This window comes from Synchiropus splendidus, chromosome 4 (assembly GCF_027744825.2).
Source record: "Synchiropus splendidus isolate RoL2022-P1 chromosome 4, RoL_Sspl_1.0, whole genome shotgun sequence".
Lineage (NCBI taxonomy): Eukaryota > Metazoa > Chordata > Actinopteri > Syngnathiformes > Callionymidae > Synchiropus > Synchiropus splendidus.
Window position 1 is genome coordinate 10,054,834 of NC_071337.1, and position 22,985 is coordinate 10,077,818.

General features: G+C 42.2%; 2 protein-coding genes across 4 annotated transcripts in view; one reads left to right on the forward strand and one right to left on the reverse strand.

Annotated features, from left to right (window-relative positions):
- Positions 1 to 881: 881 nt before the first annotated feature.
- satb1a (SATB homeobox 1a) lies at positions 882 to 16,522 on the reverse strand. Of its 3 annotated transcripts, XM_053862439.1 has the most exons (12): positions 16,227 to 16,522; positions 15,044 to 15,246; positions 14,795 to 14,971; positions 11,346 to 11,472; positions 10,141 to 10,264; positions 8,231 to 8,339; positions 7,100 to 7,602; positions 4,906 to 5,094; positions 4,479 to 4,625; positions 2,925 to 3,125; positions 2,481 to 2,780; positions 882 to 2,417 (listed from the first exon to the last, which is right to left on the reverse strand). In XM_053862439.1, exons 1-12 carry the CDS (start codon positions 16,271 to 16,273, stop codon positions 2,001 to 2,003), a joined length of 2,544 nt encoding a protein of 847 aa, XP_053718414.1. In that variant the 5' UTR covers positions 16,274 to 16,522; the 3' UTR covers positions 882 to 2,000. The 3 variants fall into 3 exon arrangements, with proteins under 3 accessions (XP_053718414.1, XP_053718413.1, XP_053718412.1); XM_053862438.1 differs by having other exon boundaries at positions 882 to 2,780; positions 4,906 to 5,067; XM_053862437.1 differs by having other exon boundaries at positions 882 to 2,780.
- The window catches only part of kcnh8 (potassium voltage-gated channel, subfamily H (eag-related), member 8), an 89,956-nt gene continuing 72,372 nt past the window's right edge, over positions 5,402 to 22,985 (forward strand). Inside the window, exon 1 of the mRNA XM_053862440.1 lies at positions 5,402 to 5,461. The gene's annotated coding sequence lies outside the window, so the exon portion shown is untranslated. The remainder of the gene's footprint in view (positions 5,462 to 22,985) is intronic.

A 22,985-nucleotide genomic window follows, 5' to 3' on the forward strand; every position in this document is an offset into this window, starting at 1 on the left:
ACCTTGGCCAGATGTGCCCTTTACCTGTTTTGTATGTGGCCCTCGTGAGGTGAGTGAGTGCGTAAAACCATAAAATTGTTCATGTCAAAATGTTTCTGACAACTACTAGACGTTTATTGTTATTATTCATTACTAGTTCAACTGTATAACATGTCAAAGTTTATTGTTTGGGGACTTAGATTGCTATTTTTCTTCTAGCCCCACAAAATAAATGCAAAGAAAAAAAACAAAAAAAACCCACAAACATTTAGAAGTGTTTCACATTTATGGATGTTTTGTCCGTACTTATTGTCTCTTCTTGAAACTCAACAATGCAGAAAAGGCCTAACAGTTGGAGGGCACCGCATGTACTCATATTTTGCCCCAGCTTCGCCCTTTAACAGACTTCACTATTGGTTTACAACCGAAGCACGGGCCTTTGGAATGAGTTACCTGATAGCTGGGGCACAGATACTTCGCTCCATTACCATGAGGAAAACCCATCCCATTTTGGTTTGACTCCCCTCACAGCAGCACAGTATATAGTGTGGCCCAATAGGAAATTTAACAGCCCACTCCTGATCTAAAGGTATAAGATTCAAATTTTTATTCACATTACAAATCTGTTTCTGAATTTGAAATCAGTTTTCTTGGCAGGTTAGTGCTCCCCTATAGAAAACAGAGTTGACCTCCATTAGCTCTCAAGAGTGAATTGAGCTCGTATCTCTAGATGAGATTAGATGGCATTTATTAGTCCCACAGTGGGGAAATTCAGTGATTCTTTACATTAACACAAAAGCTCTTTATCGATTGGTTGCAGAAAACGCATTCATTGCTGCATTAGCTGTTCACTTAGATAAAGGAGTGAATCGTCACCACAAATAGGATGAGGTTATTGAAAAAGCTGCTCTTTATTGTTGTAATGAACCTTTTAACAGTAAAACAATTTCTTATGACAAGCACAGGATATTTTGGACATAACACGTTTTACATTTTTCAGTATTTACACACACATGCAAGTAGAGAATTTACCAAACAAACTATGGAAAAGGAGATCCAGTTGCTGTTCACGAACATGTGATGTAAGAAAGAGGAGTTTGTATAAAAGAACCAGGTCTGACTCGGACACTATCATAAATGTACTGTAGACATAGAAAAAGACAATAGCATGGACAGTAGAAAAACCTTCGGACAGTGCCACTCTTCTGTAAGGCATTTTTGGCAGGAATAGTTACACAAACATATTTAAACAGGGATGAGCTCTCATTATTAGGTCGCCTACAATGAAACTACTGGGACTGACAACATGTCAGGTTTCAAAGCTAATACCTGCTACAGTTTATTTCGGTAGATCAGAAAGCACGTCCTGGACTTGAACATGAGACATAACGTTGCACTCGCTTCTTGCTAAAGTCCTGTTAGCAAACTCTGGACGTTAGAAAAGTAGCACACAATTGCTGAGCTTTGATAGTAATAAGCATTTGGAGTTTAGGCGACATGACTATTTGAATAAATATTTCAAAATGTTATTTACATATTAGATGGATCTCTAAAAACAAAAATGACGACAGGGCAAAAAGTTTTATTCACTTCTGGACTCCTGCAAGTCAGGTATTTTTGAGGTGCAACACAGTTGTTTACATTGACGTAAACAAGAGTATAACCCTAAATGTGAAGGCTACAGGACAGACACAGAAAGAGAGTCTGGATGCAGAAGGCTGAAATTAGAGAGGGGCATATAAACTCAAATCAATATTTTGGATGCTTCATTTTTTTTTCACATCAATTTGAGCTTATGATGACAAAGGAAATCTGCACACAGGTGACTACTTTATAAGAATAGCATGGATGAAGTAACACTCTTTTGGTGTCATTTTAAAATATAAGACAACAGACGTCCTAAAATGGGTCCGTCACCACGTCAGCTCGAACACTTGTCTGCTTGCGTGAGGAATGAGGATGTGTTGAGTAACCACATGAGTTCAGAGGAAACATATGGCTAAAGAGTCTCTGCTTCAGGGTCAGATGTAGCTCTGCTGCTCCTCCTTGAGTCCTAAAATAGTCTGGGTGCAAACATCTGAGCCTTTCAAAGTTGCTATCAAGCTCAAGTCGATTTTGCCTGTTTCTGCGTCATCCCGGCTCGGAGTCCTTCTGACCTCCAAGGAGTTGTCCAAACCGCAGCTCTGGTTTCCTCTCATGTGCTTCTGGAGCGCACTGTAGCACTGGCCCTGGTCTTGGCTAATGAAGAAGCTGCGTATGGCTTGTGTGGGCAGGCCCAGTTGAGCGGACAGCGTGTGAATGGCCTCGTCGTCGGGGTTCAGACCCACATCCTGGATGAAGCTCTGCAGGATCCTCACAGCCTCTTGAGACACTTTCAACCCAAGATCATGGAGCTGGACTTTGAATCCTTGTCTTCCTGCGCCCAAACCATCCTCCTGCTTCACATTGGAACATTTATCGTCAAACTCCTTCTTGAAAGAGGCAATTGTTCTGTCACCCACTCTGTCCTCCACTTTGTGGTCGTTTGGTGGCTCTTCAGTGGTGTCCTCCATCATAGGCTCATCAAATCCTTCGCCGTTACCCAACATCACAGCGTCCTCTCCTTCCTCTTCAGACTTAATCTCGATTTCGCCAGCGTTTCTCCCCCTGCCCTCCATTTGCACTCGGAATCCCCATTTCCAGCCCACGTCAGACCCAGGAGGAGATGCAGCACTTGGTTGCCGTGGCGACAAATGTGGTCCCGCCTCCCGATTCAGCAGTTGATGGGGTTGTGGTGGGTGAAGCAGCGAGTCCTGTTGAAACTGAGGAGACAAAGAAACTGACTTTGACTCTGTGATTCGACATTTGCCTGTGAAGCAGCCATAAAGGACTGAAGACAGCGATGCTGCCCATTCAAGAGGTGGCACCTCGGAAACCCCATCTAGAGGGAGGATTCATGGTCTCACCAGAGCGTTGTCGTTACTCAGCAGGGAAATCCTCTCGCTGCAGTGCTGGGCCGTCAGAGACAGACTCTCCTGTTCGTATGCCGCGTCTCGCTCGGCCTGGGGCAGGCTGAGGAACCGCCGGATCATACACAGGTTATCCCACAGGGTCCTGTTCTCGGGACATGGATCCTCCTTCCAGCGCAGCAGCTCGCACAACCAGCCCTGCCATGACCAAAAGAGGGGATTGTCAAACCCGCAAACTAACCGCAACTTCAGTTAAGAAGTCCCTTCACAATACATTTTTCATGCTTAATAACATAATGTTAAGCATCATTTTCACTATTTCTAAATCAAATAATTCATCAATAAATAATATAAATGGTTTCTATGTTATATTGTCTATTGCAGATTATATAATTTCTCCGTTTTTTTCAATTGTTTTCTTCATTTTCTCATAATTTCCTGTTAAATTAGATTTTGACTGGGGGCTGTGAAATTGAAATTAGCTGTCGTGTAGTTTGGTCACTATACGCCAACAAACAATTTAAGAGTCATGAACTTACATCTCAATTCATTTGGATTGAAGGAGGAAATCAGAGACAACCCACTCCATTCAAGCAAGCACTCGCAAACCTTTTTAACTTACTACTGCATTGTTGTTACTTCCACTCATATATTTTCAAAATGAAATGTAATATCTTATCTTCTAATACGCTCTTTTAGAATTCATATATTTCTATATTAAGCTTGGGCCCCATAACACTTGTAATTTCTCGTAGTAAGTAATATTAGCCCTTCCACATGCCTGCAACACAAACATATCAAACTTGGAAATATATTGGCAAGATATCTAATCTTTTTCCCTGCCTGCATTTCAGAGAAAATAAAAAATAAGAGGCTTATCTTGGAAAGTAAAGCCTTACCAGTTTCAGATTCATAAACTAGAGTGTTGATTCATAAGCAGAATGAAAGGCTCACACACACACAATCGTACACCTGGCTGTAACCCAAAACCATCACACAATACCATCCAGATGCACACTGCAGATAACAGACAGAGCCATTATGCATCGATCTATCCAACACCTGCTTTGTACAGAGAGAAAACACGCTAGCCTCCAGGTTTTTGGACCTGTCCCAACTGTCACGAGGACTGTGCGAGCTTGACGGCGATTTCAGAGGGGAAAAAATGACGAGATAGATGAGGAAGAAGGAGAATGAGACACAGCTAAAACCCCTGCATTGGATGAGGGAAAATCATCCTCAAACAAAGGCAATAACAGGCTTATGGGTCTGCCATAAAACCACAACAATAAACACTCAAACCATGTGTGCGTGTTAACTGTATGCCAGGCGTGTGCACAAATAAGTGGCTTGCTAGAGTGTGTTTTCTCGGGCTGCTATTAAAGAGATTATTTAGAGCACAATAGCAGCCTGATGCACTAATAACAGTCCTCCGTGGTCGACAGCTGCTGCTTCATTATCTGCACTTTTGCTCCACACAAGAACACTTGAGGAGACGCTCGGAAGCAAAATCTGGCCTCATCAACGATCTTCACCAGTATGTTTACGAACCTGACTCTTGGAAACGGACACCTTGGCAAACAAGGCCTGAGACACTTTGGCTCGCTTCATTTCGTGCTGGATCTCCTCGTAGATGGACGAGTTGAGGACGCAACTGTCAGCCAACAGAACCCGCTCCGCTGTCGGGGACAGTCTGGTCTAGAGAGGGAGGACGAGTGATTTCAATGGGATTAGAGGCCATGGCATTGTGTTTAAATAGAATATCACAGCAAGTCTCCTTACGATGTGATATTTGACCCTGAAAAAAGTTTTTGTTTTTTTTTATATTTGAAACAGATCTACTTGATCTTGTAAAATATGATGTATTTTACAAGTAGTAACTTATCCAAATATTCAAAAGCAGGAAAAGAATAACCAAAGTAATTCATCAAATGTATGAGTGAAAATGATGGGTGAACCTCATCTCAGTGTCTCTGACCTGGGTGGGTCTGGGTGGTGAGGTGCATGTGAACCCAGTCAGGCTTCTCTCCTTCTCCACCTGGTAGATTCTCTCCCGCTCCACCTCAGGAAGCTGCAGGAAGCTGTGCATGGCGCGCAGGTTGATAAGCAAAGACTGGGACGCATGTTTGGGGTCTTCCTCCTTGCGCAAAATTTCAGAAAGTAGGCCCTGAGAAACCCATGCATGTGTAGAGAAAACAGAAAATAATGTAATTCAACCAACGTTGACACATAGAATCGTCTTTTGAACAGGAGGAATTCAATCCCAGCAAAGAAAGAAGTACCCAGGTCCACAATGAACCTGAGTGATTTCAACAGGAACTCTTCATGTTGTGACTAACCACTGGATGCCGCCATTTATTAATTTAACTTTAGATGTGACTTCTTCTTTAGCTGGGACTTCATTATGATGCTTTTATGTTGAAGGTGTTCGTTTTATTTTGGAAACGCAGATTCTACTTCCTACCTGGTTTACCGTTCCCGGTCAGGCTGCTCGGAACGTACGTCACTCGCTGCTGGTGTCAGTCAATGACGATGTAAGTTTTCGGTTACGGATTTTACACAGTTATAGGCAAACTGCTAGTTTTCTGTGTGTTTATTAAGAGGTGTAAATAATTGAAAATGCGTAACGAGTCTCTTAAAAACTGCCAGAATAGTTACAAATTAGTCAAGAGTAAGTGTGATGGTTTGCACCACTGCTATGCTAGTTTTGCTCAGTTTCATTCGAGTGTTCAAAGTACGTGAGAATAACATCATTAATAAAAATGTATCCGTCATGTAAGGCTTATGAGGAATGTCATTAGCTGATATCGTTCATGTTAGTCTTAGACTGTGTTGTCTATGTCAGACACTCACATTGACAGTGATGATGGTGACACTTTATGCGACAACAAAATATAAGGGTGTTGGATTCTTCGACCAGAGCTCTGAAATGTTTCATTTGAAAGTTATGTTGTTGCATCTAATTCCCATTACAACTCTGATTTCAGCTGGTAATGGTGAAAACAATGGTGCATTTACTACATTTACAATTCCTTCAGTGCTTTGAGTCATTGACCACTTTGACATGGAGTAAATCAAAGTACAAATCCATCCATAATATTTTTTTTACAGATAGCTAACAGTAGCAAATGCAGATGTTCTGCAATGTTGGCAGACTCTAATATTCTAAGAACCATTTTGTAAAAGTAGGAGGAACATTATTAATCATCAAGAGCATAACTGGAAAAAGTGGAAGTCTTCAAACAACCCTACCTGCGATATGTAACATGTAACATAATTTTGCTATCACGATTTCCTTGAGTTTTTAACCAATGATTAAACCACAGCATTAAATAGGTTGATTCATACTCAATCTCGCCCAAAGGGTAGATATGCTGACTTTCCCCCTCATTCTTAACAAAACAATTTGTTTGGTGAATACCTGCATGCTCTTCACTGTGTTTTTATTTTTGATTTCTTTTCTATTTTATTTTTTATCAGGATAATGGAAGCAGATGATGATGCTTTTTAAAATTAATTTCAGAGGACCGTAAGAATATTAAAATGAGAAAGGAAAGAGGGAAGAATAATTTGGAGGGGAAAGTCATGGAAAGAATAAAACTCAAGTGCGATGAGCCGGAGTTAAAGATGAGGAGAGAGAGAGGCAGTGTTTCTCTGAGGGCTAGTGATGAGATGGCCCAGCAGCTGCTTCACTGCTGGCACCGCGACTGTGCTGCAGTGAGCTGGCACACACACACACACACACACACACACACACACACACACACACACGCATGCATGTGAACACACACACGCATGTGAACACACACACACTGTATTAATACATGGCATCCACATGGGGGTGGGGGCACTGCAGCGAAGGGCATGCCAACGTGCCATATGCACACACACAACGCACCAAACATTTATCCAGAAAAAACCCTGTGGTGGCCTCTCTTCCTCTGTCCACTGCTTCACCAAATGTTTACAAAATTCAAGCATATTCTCGTTGCTGTATGAAGAAAGCTTTTTACAATATAGAATATATTTTTCATGACGCAATGTACACATCATGTGTTGCTTTATTTTCACTTTGTGTGTTGGCGTTATTGGTTAATGTTGGTAAGATAGATTTGCATTGCTTCATTGACCTTGCACAATCAATTTGCTGCATATCCTCAATTTCCACATACCTGGGTCCGGTTGAAGGCCACTCTGGCAAAGATGGCTTGGGAAATGCCGGCCCTCTTCAGCTCCTCGCGGACACAGTGGTAGATATCACCGGGGACATCTGCTTGGCCGAGATTAGAAGCTGTTTTCTGGTTCTGGGGGCCTGCTGCAGGGCTGTCACACAGAGCGAACTGCTGGGGGACTTGCGGGTCAGCAGCTTTGGAGAAGACTTTTGGGGGCCTCCCTACAGGATGGTGGTTGAGAAACTGCGGTGGAGCGGAGGAAAGGCCTTGACCTGATAGCATGAGGCTAACAGCGTACTGCTGGTTGAGGACCTGGGCCATCATGAGCTGCTGGGGTCGGTTCAAAGGTTGAGTCGGGTGAAGACCCAGAGAAGCACGAGCACAGATGTTGGGAACTCCGCCGTGAGGGAAGTGAAGTCCAGGACTCTGATCTGCAGTGGAGGCAGTGACTGGCTGCTGGATGGGGGTTATCAGTGTGGACGGGTCGGTGAAGTTTTCAGCCTCTGGAAAGACAGAAAGGCACATTTAAAAGCTTTGTCACAAAGCTATTTGGAATCTTCTAGTAAGGAATCTTTCAAAATCAAGAAAAGCTATTCATCTAACACAGTGGTTCTTAACCTTGTTGGAGGCACCGAACCCCACCAGTTTCATATGCTCATTCACCGAACCCTTCTTTAGTAAAAAATAAAATATGATACACTAACTGCAGACTAGACTGAGGGGCGGACCTCTGCGGCGGAGGCTCCACCGAACCCCTGAGACCGCCTCACCGAACCCCTAGGGTTCGATCGAACCCAGGTTAAGAACCACTGATCTAACACATTATTTTACAAGTGCATTTGATTCTGAATGTATCGTTTTTAGTGTGTATACAACCACTGTAGTGAACGTAACAAGATATTTGAATACATGACTATTTAAATTTTTATTTTGTCAGTTCTTTTATCAAATGTAAAAGTTACTGATCAGTCATATTCATTTACCATGTAAAACAATTCAAGTCAAGTTTTAGTATCAAGCATTACATTAAAATATACATTTAAATGAATTTAAAATCATGAAGATGATAAAATGTGAACACATTCCACCTGCCTTTAAAACGCTACTGTTGGCTTTTTATGCATCGCTTACCTTTGCATTTGGACTTCTTGAAGTGTTTGTACCAGCGGCCGAACTCCTGACACTTTCCAGCTGACACATTTGCATAGTATGTGCAGTTTACAATCGATGATATCATACTCTGGAACAGAAGGAAGTAGACAATAGAGAGCCATCAATATTTCCTCAGCTGCTGCAACGTCTCAGCTGTTCTCACATCTGATATTAATGAACTCTGTGATCTGTTATTAAAAAGACCCTCAGGTAAATTGGATAATATAGACGGATGAGAGCGTCAGCGTGAGCGGCTGGCACGTGTTTATGTACACCCCCCACCCCAAAGGCCGATCTTTGCAATCTTTACATCTGATTACAACTTTCATCTCCTCGTATTTATTTTAATCAACTTTGTGCAAATAAGGGGGTGACTGGTGATGGGGGGGATGTGGGGGAGGGGCGAGCTCTAGAACACTGCATGCAGCAAAGAATGAAATAAAAAAAAAAAAAAACATGAGGTAGAGCCATTTTTCTTTATAATGCTGTAGATTCTTATCCAGCCGGAGGGAAATAGCAGATGGTCTGAGCTGATTATTATGAATATTAATAAATAGGGCCATATCCAAATACTGCATGATTAATGTGAAACGCCGTCTGCTGCTGCACTTGCGTTTGATTAATAATAAACAAAAAATAAATAAATAAGTCACATGCAAAGGACGTGGTGGTGGGATTTGATGGAAGGGAGATAACTATTGTTCGTATGTGAAGGTGAATACGTGAGGATGGCTGAGCTTTTTAATTTAAAAGCAAACTACAGAGCCAGAGAACATCAAACCTCCACGTAACTTGTCTGAGTTTTATTTGGTCTGACCATTTTCATACAGATCGTATTAAATTTCAGGAGTTTCCATGGCAACAAAACAATCACAGCCGCGCTATTTTCCCGGAAACTGTACAAAGGAATCAGAGCTGTATTGTCATTCCACTGTTTAAATATACGGAGGCACACTGTAATTTTCTAGCTGTTTTCCTTTCTTGTGTGTACACCATCTATTTTCTACGCCGCTTTTGCAGTCATATACATTTATTCAATCTTAATCAGCAGTCCCATATATGAAAATATATGAAATGTATTTTATGATCCACACATGCCCTTGAATGATCAATATATATTTTCAATTATAGTGTAAGCATATCCACACTGAGGACAATGTGATTTTCACTGTAAATAAATAGATTTATGTGGGTCTAAAATGTAATTTCAAAACAAAACACAGATGTATCACAATCGTCTTATACCAATGCAGAGTATTAACAATAGATATATTTCTTTTGACAATTACTTAAGATAAGGTGCTTAAAATGCTGCACGTAAACATCGACCTGATGAAGTTCTTCAGGAGAAATCTGTTCTTTCAAGCTCTTCTGGCCAGATGTGACTTGACAGTAAAGTTTCTTAGTCATTGAATTAAAACTTTATTGAGCGACATACACAAATTGAATTTCCACTGAAGTGAGGGCCCAAGCTGATATAATTGAATTCAAATACTGTAGATATCCAGACTCACAATGGACGGCACACTGCGGTCAAATTGGTCTTGCAACCCAAACACCAGGTTTTTTTTGTCAGTGACCTAGAATTCTGAAATTTAAACGTCTGATGGACAGATAGTGTGATGGTTAGATAAAAAGGAGAGGCGGACAGAGGCGGGTTTCAGGGCGGAGATTTATAATGGGCTGCTGCCAAAGCAGATGGGCTTTTTAAGAGATATTCATCTCTGTATTTCTCTCCCATGCTCTCTATAGCTAATCTACCTCTGCATCTGGACGTCTGTGAGAGAGCGTGCAGCTTCTATCTCAGGCACCAATGACTCAAAATGGCTATTCGTGAAACACACCTACTGCATGCAACACCCTTTTAAATGCACACCGACAGTATCTACCTGAGACAGAGGACACTCTTTGGCCAGCGAGCTCTGGTTCATGTCCTTCAGAAGCTCCTTCAGAGCGTTCCTCACTGTCGCGTGAGTCCACTGCTCAGCTGGCAGGTCCTCCAATTTAGGGCAGCTGTAATGACAACACGATGGCATCAGGATTTGTCAGTAGTAAACAAAAATGACAAGCAAATGACACACCAAATGATGTTCTTCTCGCGATGTTATTTCATGCCAGCACTGTTCAAAACAAACAAGTCCCACAGATCCCTGGACTCTAAGGCAAGATTTAAATGAAATTTCAGATTTATATCGTAAAGCATCTGAACAATGCATACTCCATCGATGCATTTATCTAAATCTAATTTTATTACACCTCAGCAAACAAAGGGCATGTGGCTATTCTGAAAAATATGAATTTGTGGCCGCTTCCCATTATACAAAGCCACTTTGTTTATTTTGAGTCTGTTCCGGGTCACGTGGTGACAAGTGTAGTAATCTGATTGGTTAGAATGAAGTGGCCGTGTTTTCCAATGTGCTACGCTCAAAAGTGAGTTTGAGTCTCACACTGCGAGTCACTGTTAAAAAAATGTCAAAGTTTTGACAACTCCATGACCAACGAAGAAGTGAGCACATTTGTAAGTACAGTATACTTGTGAATTATGTCATTCAACACCCGAAAGATGGGCGACACGGAACACGTTTTTCAGAGAATTTGTCTTCTTTGTATTCGACCTAATTTTGGTCTTCGCCAGCATCTCTTGTCGTGTCTGCCTTTGGTGAAAACATCCTTGTTGAAACGAGGATAACAAGAGTACATTACTCATGTCATTTTATGGACACGCTGATCATCACAACAGACCCCACCTCTGTCTCCCCACTTTCCATGTTGTCCCTGTTTAAATGGCAAACCAAAGAGAAGCAGGGTTCACTCAGGCAGTCTGTTTAGTTCTCGAACTTTTAGTGGAAACGTGGCAATGGGGACTCAGATCGAGTGCAAAATAAGCTCCTTTTGCTTGTCATTGGGAGGTCACATGTAATCGCTTTCTTCCCTGACTGGTTTTGCGATACTATATAAATGCAAGTCTATTAAATTGACTTGGTTTCAGCTCAGTTGCTCCCAGAGTCAGATATGAACTAAATTTGACTTTGTTCCACCGTGTCTTCCTGCATAGTTGTAAGGCTACTGTACATGTGTATGTGTCGACCTGTACCTGTGAAGCTGTATTTTAAGGGTGATGACATGGTGAACATCCTGCAGCATGTCTGCCACTGTGGCATCGGGAGCATCTGTTACACAAGAGAGCGGCATTGGGTTCCATCTGCCCACCTGGATCAACCCTGGCAACACACAAACACATATAAAACAAACAATACAATCACGCTAATGTTCAGTGACATGAATCTGAGACTGTGGCTCTACTGATCACTTTGCAATGGAGGATAACATGTTCAATATTTAAGCAAAATTATCCATGATAGTTGGTTAGCTAGCAGCTAATGTCCCATCTTCTTCTTAACTCCAGTGCTGAGTTTCAATATTCCACAAGATAATTAGCTGTTGAAGTAATGCAGCAACCTGTAAATTATTCATTTTATCTCTGTGAAGTCGTTACTCTTCGATGAACCATCAAAAGGCCTCCCACCTCCTGCACGTTTAGTCTGTAAGAGCATTCTAAATAGCTCGGCTCTAAAAAGAGCAGCGACAGTTTTGAGTGTAAACATGTTCCAACTGTTTCACAGGAGAAACAGAAGAAGATGCTTTCGGTCAAACTTCGACTGAAAACCTCTGACATTGAACTTGTTCGTGACACATTTAAAACAGAATTCCTAACTAGTCCACGCGCCGCTAACTTTTGATTATTTTCCAGTTGGCCCAAAAAAGACTGATTCAGAGCTCCTTCACATTAATGAGGTAAGGAATCAAAACGTCTTAATTGGATTCTCTGCACTGATTCACTGCAAAATCGTTCATGCAAGGGAGAAAAAAAGCCTTGAAAATGAACAATCCGTTTGAACAATAAGCTTCTGGTGGCTCAAGAATAAACCTCTTCTCCTGCCACTTCACTTTTTTTTTTTTTTTGCTTAATAATGCAAGATTTCACATTCATTATTGTGATTACTTATTTCTGATTTCATTTGTGTTCAATTACTACACATGTAAACAAACCAAAACCTTGTGAAATAATATGAAACCATGTGATCAGTGCAAAGATATTAGTCATCGAAAGTCCAACCAGCAGCAGAACCAGGTGCAAGTCAAGTTCATCAAATTTACTTAAGAAAAAAAGAAGAAAAAAAAAATACCCTTGATGCAAACTCTTGAGAAAATTGTAAAAACTGTACGCCATGAATAAGATAAATATGATAAAACAACATCTAAATATAGAACAGTTTTTACTGTTGGGGGCGCCATCACTTGCTTTATCATTTTTTCTCCTCCATAGTTGGTAACTATCACATCTGCAGCTACAGCTGTCAAGTCAATTCAATGACACACTACTGCCACCATATGTGGCAAGTGTATTAAAACTGAGCATCTCACGGCCCAGAGGTGTAAAACAAAAAACTTCTAGCGGCCCTCTAAGGGGCGCTTGTGACCCAACTATGGTTAAGAATCACTGTCTTGGATGATAATAGAATTAGATCTCTGATTATCACCCTTTCTTGTCAGATGGTTTAGAATGATATACAGTGGTACCTCGGTTTTCGAATGTCTTGGAATTCAACAACAAAAATTTCTAGATTTTTTTGCTTCGGATTTCAAATAGGTTAGAGTGTCACAGGGGAGGCGCTCGCTCTCCACACCTCCGAGGTTGGAGCGCTCACTCCTGGGTTTAATGTCCTGTTGTGGGCTGGAGCTGGGACAGGGATGAGGCGAGTCTGGGACAGAGCGTGACTTGGTTTATGACTTTGTCACAGCCAAACTGCACAGAAGCGCACATTCAGAGCTGGACACGCACCGGGCACCTCTTCACTTCTGGAGAGACATCACTCACTCGGCAACCCCTCCCACATGCAGCGGCCACACACATAGAGGAACAGCGCACCTGCAGCAGACACTCTACATTCACTCCAACAAAAGCCTTTTTCCATTCATTGTAATGGGAAAAATCGATTCAGATTTCGAACAACTCGCTTCTCGAACCACCGTCTGGAACGGATTGTGGTCGAGAACCGAGGTACCACTGTATACTGTTCAGCATATGCAAAACAGATCCTACTAAACCTTTAAACATTACTTGAATGGCTATAGTTGAGAAGAACTATTTCCCCTTCATGGATAGATTCTACTTCATCTTAAAGTGTCTGTAAGTGTATCCACGTTTGGCCGGGGTCTAGTGCACTTGTGTCTCTCTTGTAATTTGTCCTGTCTTCTAATTCTTCCGTGATTATTTCTGCCCACAGTACTGCTTGTTCTCGATCCCTAATTACATGTCATTTGCTGCCCACGTGATTCTCCTCCAAACACACTACAGCAATATGATTATTATGATTATCACATTTTCTATTTACAGTTCCTCCACAATAGAAGCATATTTCAAAGGGTTGAGAAACTGTTTTGCAAATGAGCGACGATAGCGTGGTCTCTCTTCAACGTCGCTGGTTCTGCTTTTGTCTTGGTTAGCTAGCGGTCTTCATCATCCTTCTCTAGGTCCACCTCCCCTCTTCATGTTGCCGTTCATCACATCCATGGACCAAAGCAGTTGGTCCTCCTCTTCTTCTACCTGGTGCCTCCATTTCAAACATTATTTATGTCCCTTTCTTTCCTGGCCTCTCCAACTTTGTGTGTGTGTGTGTGCTTGTTTATCCTACCTTGTGGGACCAATTTTTGACAAAATACCATCCTTGTGAGGACTGTATGACACAGACATTTAGCCGGACCCCACAAGGTCAAACCTCAATTTGAGGACAAAAACTTCAAAATAACTGGGCCATTATATTAGGGTTTAAGTTTGGTTCAGAGTCCAGGTTAAGGTTAGGTTCAGGGGGAGAGGCTGGGGAAAGGGTTATGACAATGAGAAACCTCACCATGTATGTGCAACAGCTAAAGAGCTTTCAAAGAGCTTTTCAGTCAATAACAAAATTAAAAACAAAAAGTGCTAGGCAGAACAACGATGTTATCATATTTTGCACTTGCCATTTTTTCCTCATTAAATATCTTCTATTGATCTGAACTTGGCAATATTTTTTACATTATATATATTATCCTGAAGCTATGTTTTATTGTTGATTATACTATATTTCTTTTCCTTTCCAAACGCTAGTTTGTTAAATTCGTAGACTACAGGTTCATAAAATGTGTTCAGGTAATCATGTTCGCAGCAGTGCTTTGCAGACATAAAAAAAGAATAAATAAACAGAGGAGAGTTAAATGAAACAATTTTCAGACTGTGCAACAATTTCCTGACTATTTCAGATTGTGTTATTTGAAGTTTAAAACACAAATTATCTTTGTGGAGTTGAGATAAAAGGTAACACATCTGAGCCATGTCTTACCAGAAGAACCTCAACAGTACTAAGAAGTAGAGCGAGGGAGGAATTATTTTTTGTGAATAGCCGTAATTGGTGGCCATTGATGTCGGCGCACCAGATTTTATACAACCAAAGAGATTCAGTTAGTTCACAGAGGGTTGACAAGTCATGTAAAAACGCATGGTACCTTTGGCCTGTGCGGCAGAGCTGTGAGAGTAGCCCAGAGTCAGCAGGGCGATTTCTATCAGCTGGTTAAAAAGGACATCCTTCTTGATCAACACGAACTCCGCTTGTTCCTCCCTCCTCTCCCCCTCAGCGAGTCTCTCTGTGTGCTCCACAACACAGAAGACGGGCAGCAAGCTTCCTGAACAAACAGAAGTGATTTCATAAACACAAGCTCCAGGTATCAGTCAGAGATCCAAGCAATTTGACAGACCTTTGGCTTGTTGTCTCATTGCTGCGTGCTTCTGAGCCAACCAAGGGTTTTTGGTTCCAGGGCTCCCTTGCCTGCTCCGGTCCTGGGCGGACGGTCCGGCACCATTAAGTTCCATTCGAGACAGCTTGGCTGGTGGTTCTGAAATGGAACCGCCACCTTCGCCTTTTGTTCCGTTGCACAGGGGGTCCATCTGTGGGCTCACACTGAAACACACATTAAGATTTAAAAAAAAACCCTATAGATTTCACTGATATAATCCTGACCCGAGTAGTGAATAATTGTCACTGTTTTTAAAATTATTAATTATTAATCCGGGCACCTTCAATAATAAAAGAAATGCTGAGGGGACACACTGGAAAGGCTGCCATTACATCACAGACCACTGAAGGACAAATATCCAATATCAAACACAAATGGATCCATTGTGTTTTTGGCCAATGGAAACCAAGCCAACAAGCGAACAACATGTGAGCTCTGCTGTTGCTTCAAAGAGGACTTGAACCACCATCATATCTGTCACTGTGATCATTTGGATGATAGATGTGTGTGTATCTCTCTATTAATATTCTTTAGGGGTGTAGCTCCCTGGAATTTTAGTTTTCACTTTACAGCTAATTTAATGCATAGAGATCGGTGGGGGGTGAATACATGCATGTGTGCATATATATATATATATATATATATATATATATATATATATATATATATATATATATTCCAATTCGAAATAGACTTGTTTATACATGTATTAATTCAAATATATGTATTTATTTATACAAAATGTATGAAGACATTTATGTCAGATGGCTGGCTGGGAAAGGAAGCAAACAGAATCCATGAATAAATAAATAAAAAAGTGATGATTGCAAGTGCAATTTATTTATTTTTACCATTTCTGAGTTCATGCATACATTTTTAATGTCGGTGAGAAACATTTTTTTTCACCTAAATTAAACTGAAATGCAATCACTAGGATGAAGTGATGAATGAACTGTCACAATAAATAAGATAACAATGACGTATTCGCGTTTACTGTAGGTCAAAACCGGGATATGACCCTCTCAATACTCCGTGACTGTTGAAATGTATCTGAACGGCATCGATGGCGGAGCCAGACCGGGCAGTAGCATCACTGACCGCTCCAGATCTGGCAGAAGAGAAGTTTAATCGAGACAGAACCAACCTGTTCTCGTCCACGCTGCGCGTCGGCCGGATCCCGCCATCGCACATCCACACCGAGCTCCCACAGACCCGCGTCGAGCCGCTGCCGCGGAGCGAACGCTGTAGCCGCGAGATGCTAAAACAGTCAGTGGAGCATGATCGTTGACTCCAGCTGACCAGTCGCCCCCTGGTGCTCCGGTGAAGCCACGCACTGGCTCTTGAAGGTGAAGTTCGCCGCGACCCTTCAGAGAACAATACCCGACCTGACGCTCGCAGGGAGAACCATGTATTTATGAGGCTGCAGCCCTGACTGCACTGGGTTACACATCAAAGCCCTTAGAGCAGAGAACACACACTCACACACACACACCCTCCCTCCCTCCAACACAGATGCATTAGCATATGGTGTAATAATGAATTCACTAGCGCGCTCCATAAATGTATTAAATGTGACAATTGCGCATAAATCTATTTATTATTTGGTGCTGCATGCTGTTCACGCACTTACTGCTGTCTTTAGGCTCCTGCAGCTCTCCATGGTAACCAGGAGCGGTGGACTAGTGGGAACTTTTGGGGGTGTTAGGCTGAAAGGTCAGACGTGTCACAAGGGTGATGAAGGGCGTGGACACCACTTTGGGATGGTGCACTCTCCAATCTGCATTGAGTCACAGGCAGTAAATGATGTGGAAGTCTCCAAGGTGCTGCTATAGGGCACAATTTGACTTGTGATTCTGCAACAATATACAACCTCTCCACTCGACAGATAAATATATATATATGGGATTATTAACAGCATCTCAAGAGGTAGTAGTTACTACAATGCATTAAGATATTGTGACGCTGTATTGATATTTTAGGTGCTCTGTATTGATATTTAGTTCAATAAATTCTCTGATGTGCTTGGATAGACGCATTCACTCATTCATGCGCCCTTTGGCAACGGACGCGGCTCTTCGTTCCATCAGGGGCCTCAAACTCAATTGACTGGGGGGGTTGTCAGAGGCATAGTCTCGGTGAGAGTGGGCAGAAGGCTGGCAGAGTGAGGGGTCCGGTGGTTTTCCCTCTTGCTATTGAGGTGGTTTTGCCTCATCTGACGTTGCTATTTATTTGTGTTGAAAGAAGCCTTGTTGTTAAATCCACTCTTGAAGAGCCGTAGACCAGATCAAGTCGTCCCACAAACATCAGGTTCTGTCTTGAGGCATCCCATCATGCACTGCAGGACTGAAAGGTCTCACTAGCCTTTTGTTTGTGCAATTCTTTTGTCCTGGATGTCACCTGGTCATAATATGATGACATGAATGCGTTCGAGGGATTGATGGTTTAGCACTGTAATAAACATGTCACTCTTAGGGTAAAAGTGGACCCCCAGTGGCGGGCCACAAAACTGCATCCTGTGGGCCACGGGCCGCGGGTTTGAAACCCCTCATCTACAGGAATATGAAAGTGTGTTCGAAAAAACAAATGTGATAAACCTCTTCCTTGTAGCCTCTTATTTGGCGTGGTTTGGCATTCTGGTAGTCATTCGACAATATTTTTGAAGAGTCTCTGTTGCGCCGAAGTCTTTAATTCAACTGAAAATGAAATAAATCGATTGTAAACAGACATTTTGGTGATCACTCTCATGGCAGATTGTATGCTCTGAGCTCCTGAGAGAACATAGAACAAAATCAAAGGTGCTGCTTTTCTTTATATTGTATTATCATGGATTCAGTGTTTTTCAGTCAGGTGTATAAACACTCCGACGAAAGAGCTGGTGATTAGGTAACACAGTGCCAGTCACACTCAGGACCTTTAATCCTGTTGACGTTGAGGCCGCCGAAGTGCCGGCGCAAAGTTTCTGCTTTAATCTCCCGGACATGGCGCTGCCATCGTCACTGTTGCATCCTGGGAGGTGACGTCCCTCTGGTCCTTGCGAGCCAAGATGGCGACCATCCTGACCTGCTGACTGACCCAAAAAGGCGGGCACCCACTGCAGAGCGAAGTAGCTTAGCCTTCTTCGTTGGAAGGTCACGACGCGAAAGGTCTCTTACCGACCAGGCCACTACTGGTCTGCCGAGCATGTTGATGTAGCGAAGCTGGTTTCGCTGCGCCGTCCACTGAACTCGGAGAAGGACGAATTGCTGAGTTAGTACCTCCATGCACACATCCGACCCGACTGACCGTATTATCAGGAGAGGGGACGAAGTTAAACACAGGAGGAGGTGTGGGGAACGACCTACTCCGTCTGGAGTCAGCTGGTCGGGCTTGAGAAGGCCCCTGCGGCCTGGCCCCTCCTCCCCCTAGCCTTGGATAGGAACCGGGCCTCGTCGGCGAGGTCGAGCGGAACAATGGCCCGGCCCGGGATCTCTCGTTGCGGTCTATCAATCGAGTGGAGGAAACCAATAGCGAAGTCAGATGGAGGGCAGAACATGTATGCCACAAGAATAAAGTTTCCCAAAAACTTTGTTCGGTGTTCACAATATAGAACAAAATCCAAGTCGCTGCTTTTCTTTATTTCATCATGCATTCAGTGTTTTTCAGTCCGGTGCATATAAACTCCATTGAAAACATTTGTTTACAGTTTTATTTCTTGAATCTGGAGACAGACATTGAAGCAACAAAGTAGCCCCATGCAGGATGGTGGAGTGTCTGTTGGCCCTTTAGCAGTCCTTTGTATGTTCACTGCGGGTTGGGCCCTTGTTCGGTCGGGTTCCTGTTTACTCCTCCTGCAGTCTTCAGTTTGGACGCTCACTGGCACGACACATGAGCACAGTGTCTCATTTTGACGCGTCCTCACTGTTGCTGTCAAGGAGTTCGGCGATCACATGGGTAGGCAGGTCGACCATATTGACTGTGCAATTTGAAACCAGTCATGACCGAAAATCTGACAAAAAATTAGATCAAAATCTTTAAATGTGGTGCATTAAAATGCTCATGGAAAGAGAGCATATGTTACAGTATATCATCTTACTGTCAGACTGTTGAATTTGTGATCAGCCTTTGTTATTTATTTTATTTTATTTTATTTTATTCCAAAGCACTTTCCTAGTTGGTGGGATCCTCAGTGACCATGGCAATAAATTTGATTCTGAATCTGATTCTAAAGCGTATCGTATCACTACCGATACACAGCTTAGTAGCTATGAAATGGTGGGTTTCCGAAACTATCAATTATTCCATCTCCACTCCCTAAAATACCTTTTAAAGCAGACCACAACAATCGGTGTTAGCACCGGGTAGTGCCGTTTCTCTTGGCTGTGAGAGTAACAAAGGTGTTCACTATCACCCGAGAGGCATTAAGTCCAAACTGAATTCAGTTTTCAATTCAGCTCCTCAATGTTTCAAGAAGTGTGCAAATCAGCAAATTTACCAAATAGGCTCCTGTTGACAGTGAACCAAAATATGCCATAGCAAATCATTTCCTGGCAAAAAACAAGATAAGAGTAGGCAAAGAGCTTTGCCACAGCCAGTTAAAAACCCTTTTGTCCAGCATTATCTTTGCTTTGCCAATCACATGACCGCATGTTTCCACAGTATCTCGTGGCACCACATTAGCGGGTAATGCTTTAATATCATTATTTCATTTCAGCATTTTCTGCCACATTTTTATTTTTATTTGCTGTGTGTTTGACGGGATTACAGGACAAAAATATTGTCTGTAGTTGAAGTGCTGATAAAAGGAATGCTAAAAATGTGGCAACGATACACATCATCTTAAAGCTGTAGCCGATTCTTATATTAGTATTGTTTCAGATGAGCACAACGGAGTGAATGATATGAGTGGGGAAACTAGCACTCTAGCTTTTTTGTAGCCCAGAGAAGACACATCCTGTGAAGATAAGTACCACACTCAATGACATTTAAAAATATATGATGATGAAACTTATCTTGAAATGATTTGTCTAAAGACCGACACCAGAGAGAAGTACCATCTGTATTTAAACATTATCTACCTGATGATAACACATTGAAATGTGTTAAAACAAGCTTTCATTTTTATTATTTGAGGGTTGAGCGTCTTCATTGGTCCCATGATTCGATTAAGATTATCATGCCTATGATTCTATACCATTATGATTTCCTGCCTACGATTTAGTCCAATTCAATATTGCGATTCATTACAACAGTTTACAGCCTGAATATATGTATATATATATATAGCGGGAAATCTACTTTCGCAAGTAGTCAGATACATTTCAACTCCCATCCTTTTCTGTTCGCTACTTCATGTCACACATGAAGAAATAACTCGCGTGTTAGCTACATCGTCTACGACGGTCTTATATTTTCATGTTAGCTTCACGTTCATTTCACACTGCCGGTACATTTTCAGTACAGTGGCTAGGAGATGGTAATGTGTTCCTACCCAAGGTTTTCTGAAACAGGCCGTATACGTCATTTCTGAAAATAACAAAAGAACTATAGTTGTGTAGACGGGCTCCGCTGAGCCAGTAGCAGTTGCTAGCGTTAGCATGTATGGCTGGAAACGGCTAACGTGGTTTCTTAGCTTTGTCAGTTGCATATTTCCACTCTTTTTCTCACAACATATCTCACAGTTTGTGTCTTGCCAACTTCCAACTAGTTTGTATAATCCGTAATGAGCCCAGATGTTGTCTTTTGGAACAGCGAGATTTTTATTTTTTAGATTAGTGTCGCGATCGAGTTTGCAACACGCCGGTGTTCATGGAAAGTTGCATCCTGCCAAGTGTAATGTAAACAAATTAATAATAATAATGCCTGTCATTGTGGCATTGTTACGTGTCTGTATCCCGATGCATTGAGAAACCGATTATTTGCAGCAGCCTTATTATTTACCACAGTGTCCTCTGAGTGATGTCGGTGTCTGTGAGGCTGCTACTTCATTCAGCAAAGCTAATAATCCAGTGTATCTCTCCAGTCAGATCGGGCCACGGCTGGTTACACATCAGTCATTGTGACTAATTCACTGAGAGAGATGTCAGTCAGCAGGGCGCGTGTTAGTCAGGGACCAGCTTGTACTTCCTGAGTGCGTGCGCCTTTAAGTGTTTATATGCTTCACTTTCTCACCTCTGCTTCTTCATCAGTGGCTGGTGGGCAATGAGGCTGGCATGCTAAATGATCATTAAGACCATTACACGCTGGCGGAGCACTACCAGTGCAGCAGTTGTCTCGGGGGACATCCAGCCACGCACACACAGCCGTGCAGCTCTCCAAATTAGGTTAGATTTTCATTCCACCTCATCCAGCATGGATGTGATGTGCTTATTATGAAGTCATGATATGGTTAGTGAGATTGCTGCTGTGAGGCGGCGGCATCACATCACTCAGTTAAAGGTGACACTATCTAAGCCTCAAAGAAGTAAACAGTCTGAACGTTTGCCTGTAAACCAACCGGCAGCCATTTCTCATCCACGCCCGGAAATATACTTGTTATATCGGCTATTAAAAATGTGAAGAATAGGCAGCAGAGAGTATCAAATTCAGCTACACCAAGTCCTTTCTGTGACTTGTATTTTCCATAGACATGCTCAGCCTCAGTCAAAACCTGCAGCACTATTGACTTTCTCTCAGCTGCTTGCATTTCAATAATTAAGGCCGCAGTTTTAGTCTGGCTTTGTGGTGAGAGCAGATGGATTGTGTTAAGTCCTCTTCAGCTGAATTAGTTCAAAACAGAAGTTTATTCCGTGCAAGACTCGCAGCTTAGTTGACAGCAGCTTATATCCAAATATAGCTGCTAAACTTGATGCTCTACGGTACATAAAGCTTCGCTTATATTTCACGCTCAAAAAACAGGTTAATTACATGATATCAACTATATATACAGTGGTACCTCGGTTCTCGACCACAGTCCGTTCCAGACGGCCGTTCGAGAAGCGATTTGTTCAAAATCTGAATTGATTTTTCCCATTACAATGAATGGAAAAGAAGTAATGCGTTCCAAGCCTTAAAATAGTCTTTTGTAGGAGTGAATGTAGAGTGTCTGCTGCAGGTGCGCTGTTCCTCTATGTGTGTGGCCGCTGCATGTGGGAGGGGTTGGCAAGTGAGTGACGTCTCTCCAGAAGTGAAGAGGTGCCCGGTGCGTATCCAGCTCTGAATGTGCGCTTCTGTGCAGTTTGGCTGTGACAAAGTCATAAACCAAGTAACGCTCTGTCCCAGACTCGCCTCATCCCTGTCAGAGCTCCAGCCCACAACAGGACATCAAACCCTGGAGTGTGCGCTCCAGCCTCGGAGGTGTAGAGAGCGAGCACCTCCCCTGTGACTCTCTACCACGGTCCAGTGCGGAGACAGGAAAGGTTTTACACCTCAATATGAAGAAAAAACAGTCAGTAAATGTAGCTAACGGGACACGTCTGCATACAGAGGCTGCGCTATACACAATAACAAAGCGCGTCGTGGGTCAGCTGATCGCTCTGCGCACGTTATGTTTTTTCCGGCTTTTTTCGGCAGCGTTCAAGTTCTGGATTTTCGTTCGAAATCCGAAGCAAAAAAATCTAGAAATTTGTGTTCAAACTCCGATTAGTTCGAATTCCAGGACGTTCGAAAATTGCTGTGTATATATATGTATATATGTCTAATATAAGTTATTTCAAATAAACTATATCAATCAATCAAAAAAGCAGATTGCGACTGATATGAGACAAGTCTGTTTGACTCTTTTGAACCAAATCTGCCAGCATCATATTGTAAAATAAAATAAAAAATAAATAAATAAATAAACAAGTAGGGATGACTGTGCCATAAGGTACTGACCAGTGGAGTGCAAAGTTCTACAGCACCACATCTTCAGCCTTAGTGTTTTACATTGTTGTTAATAATTAAAGCA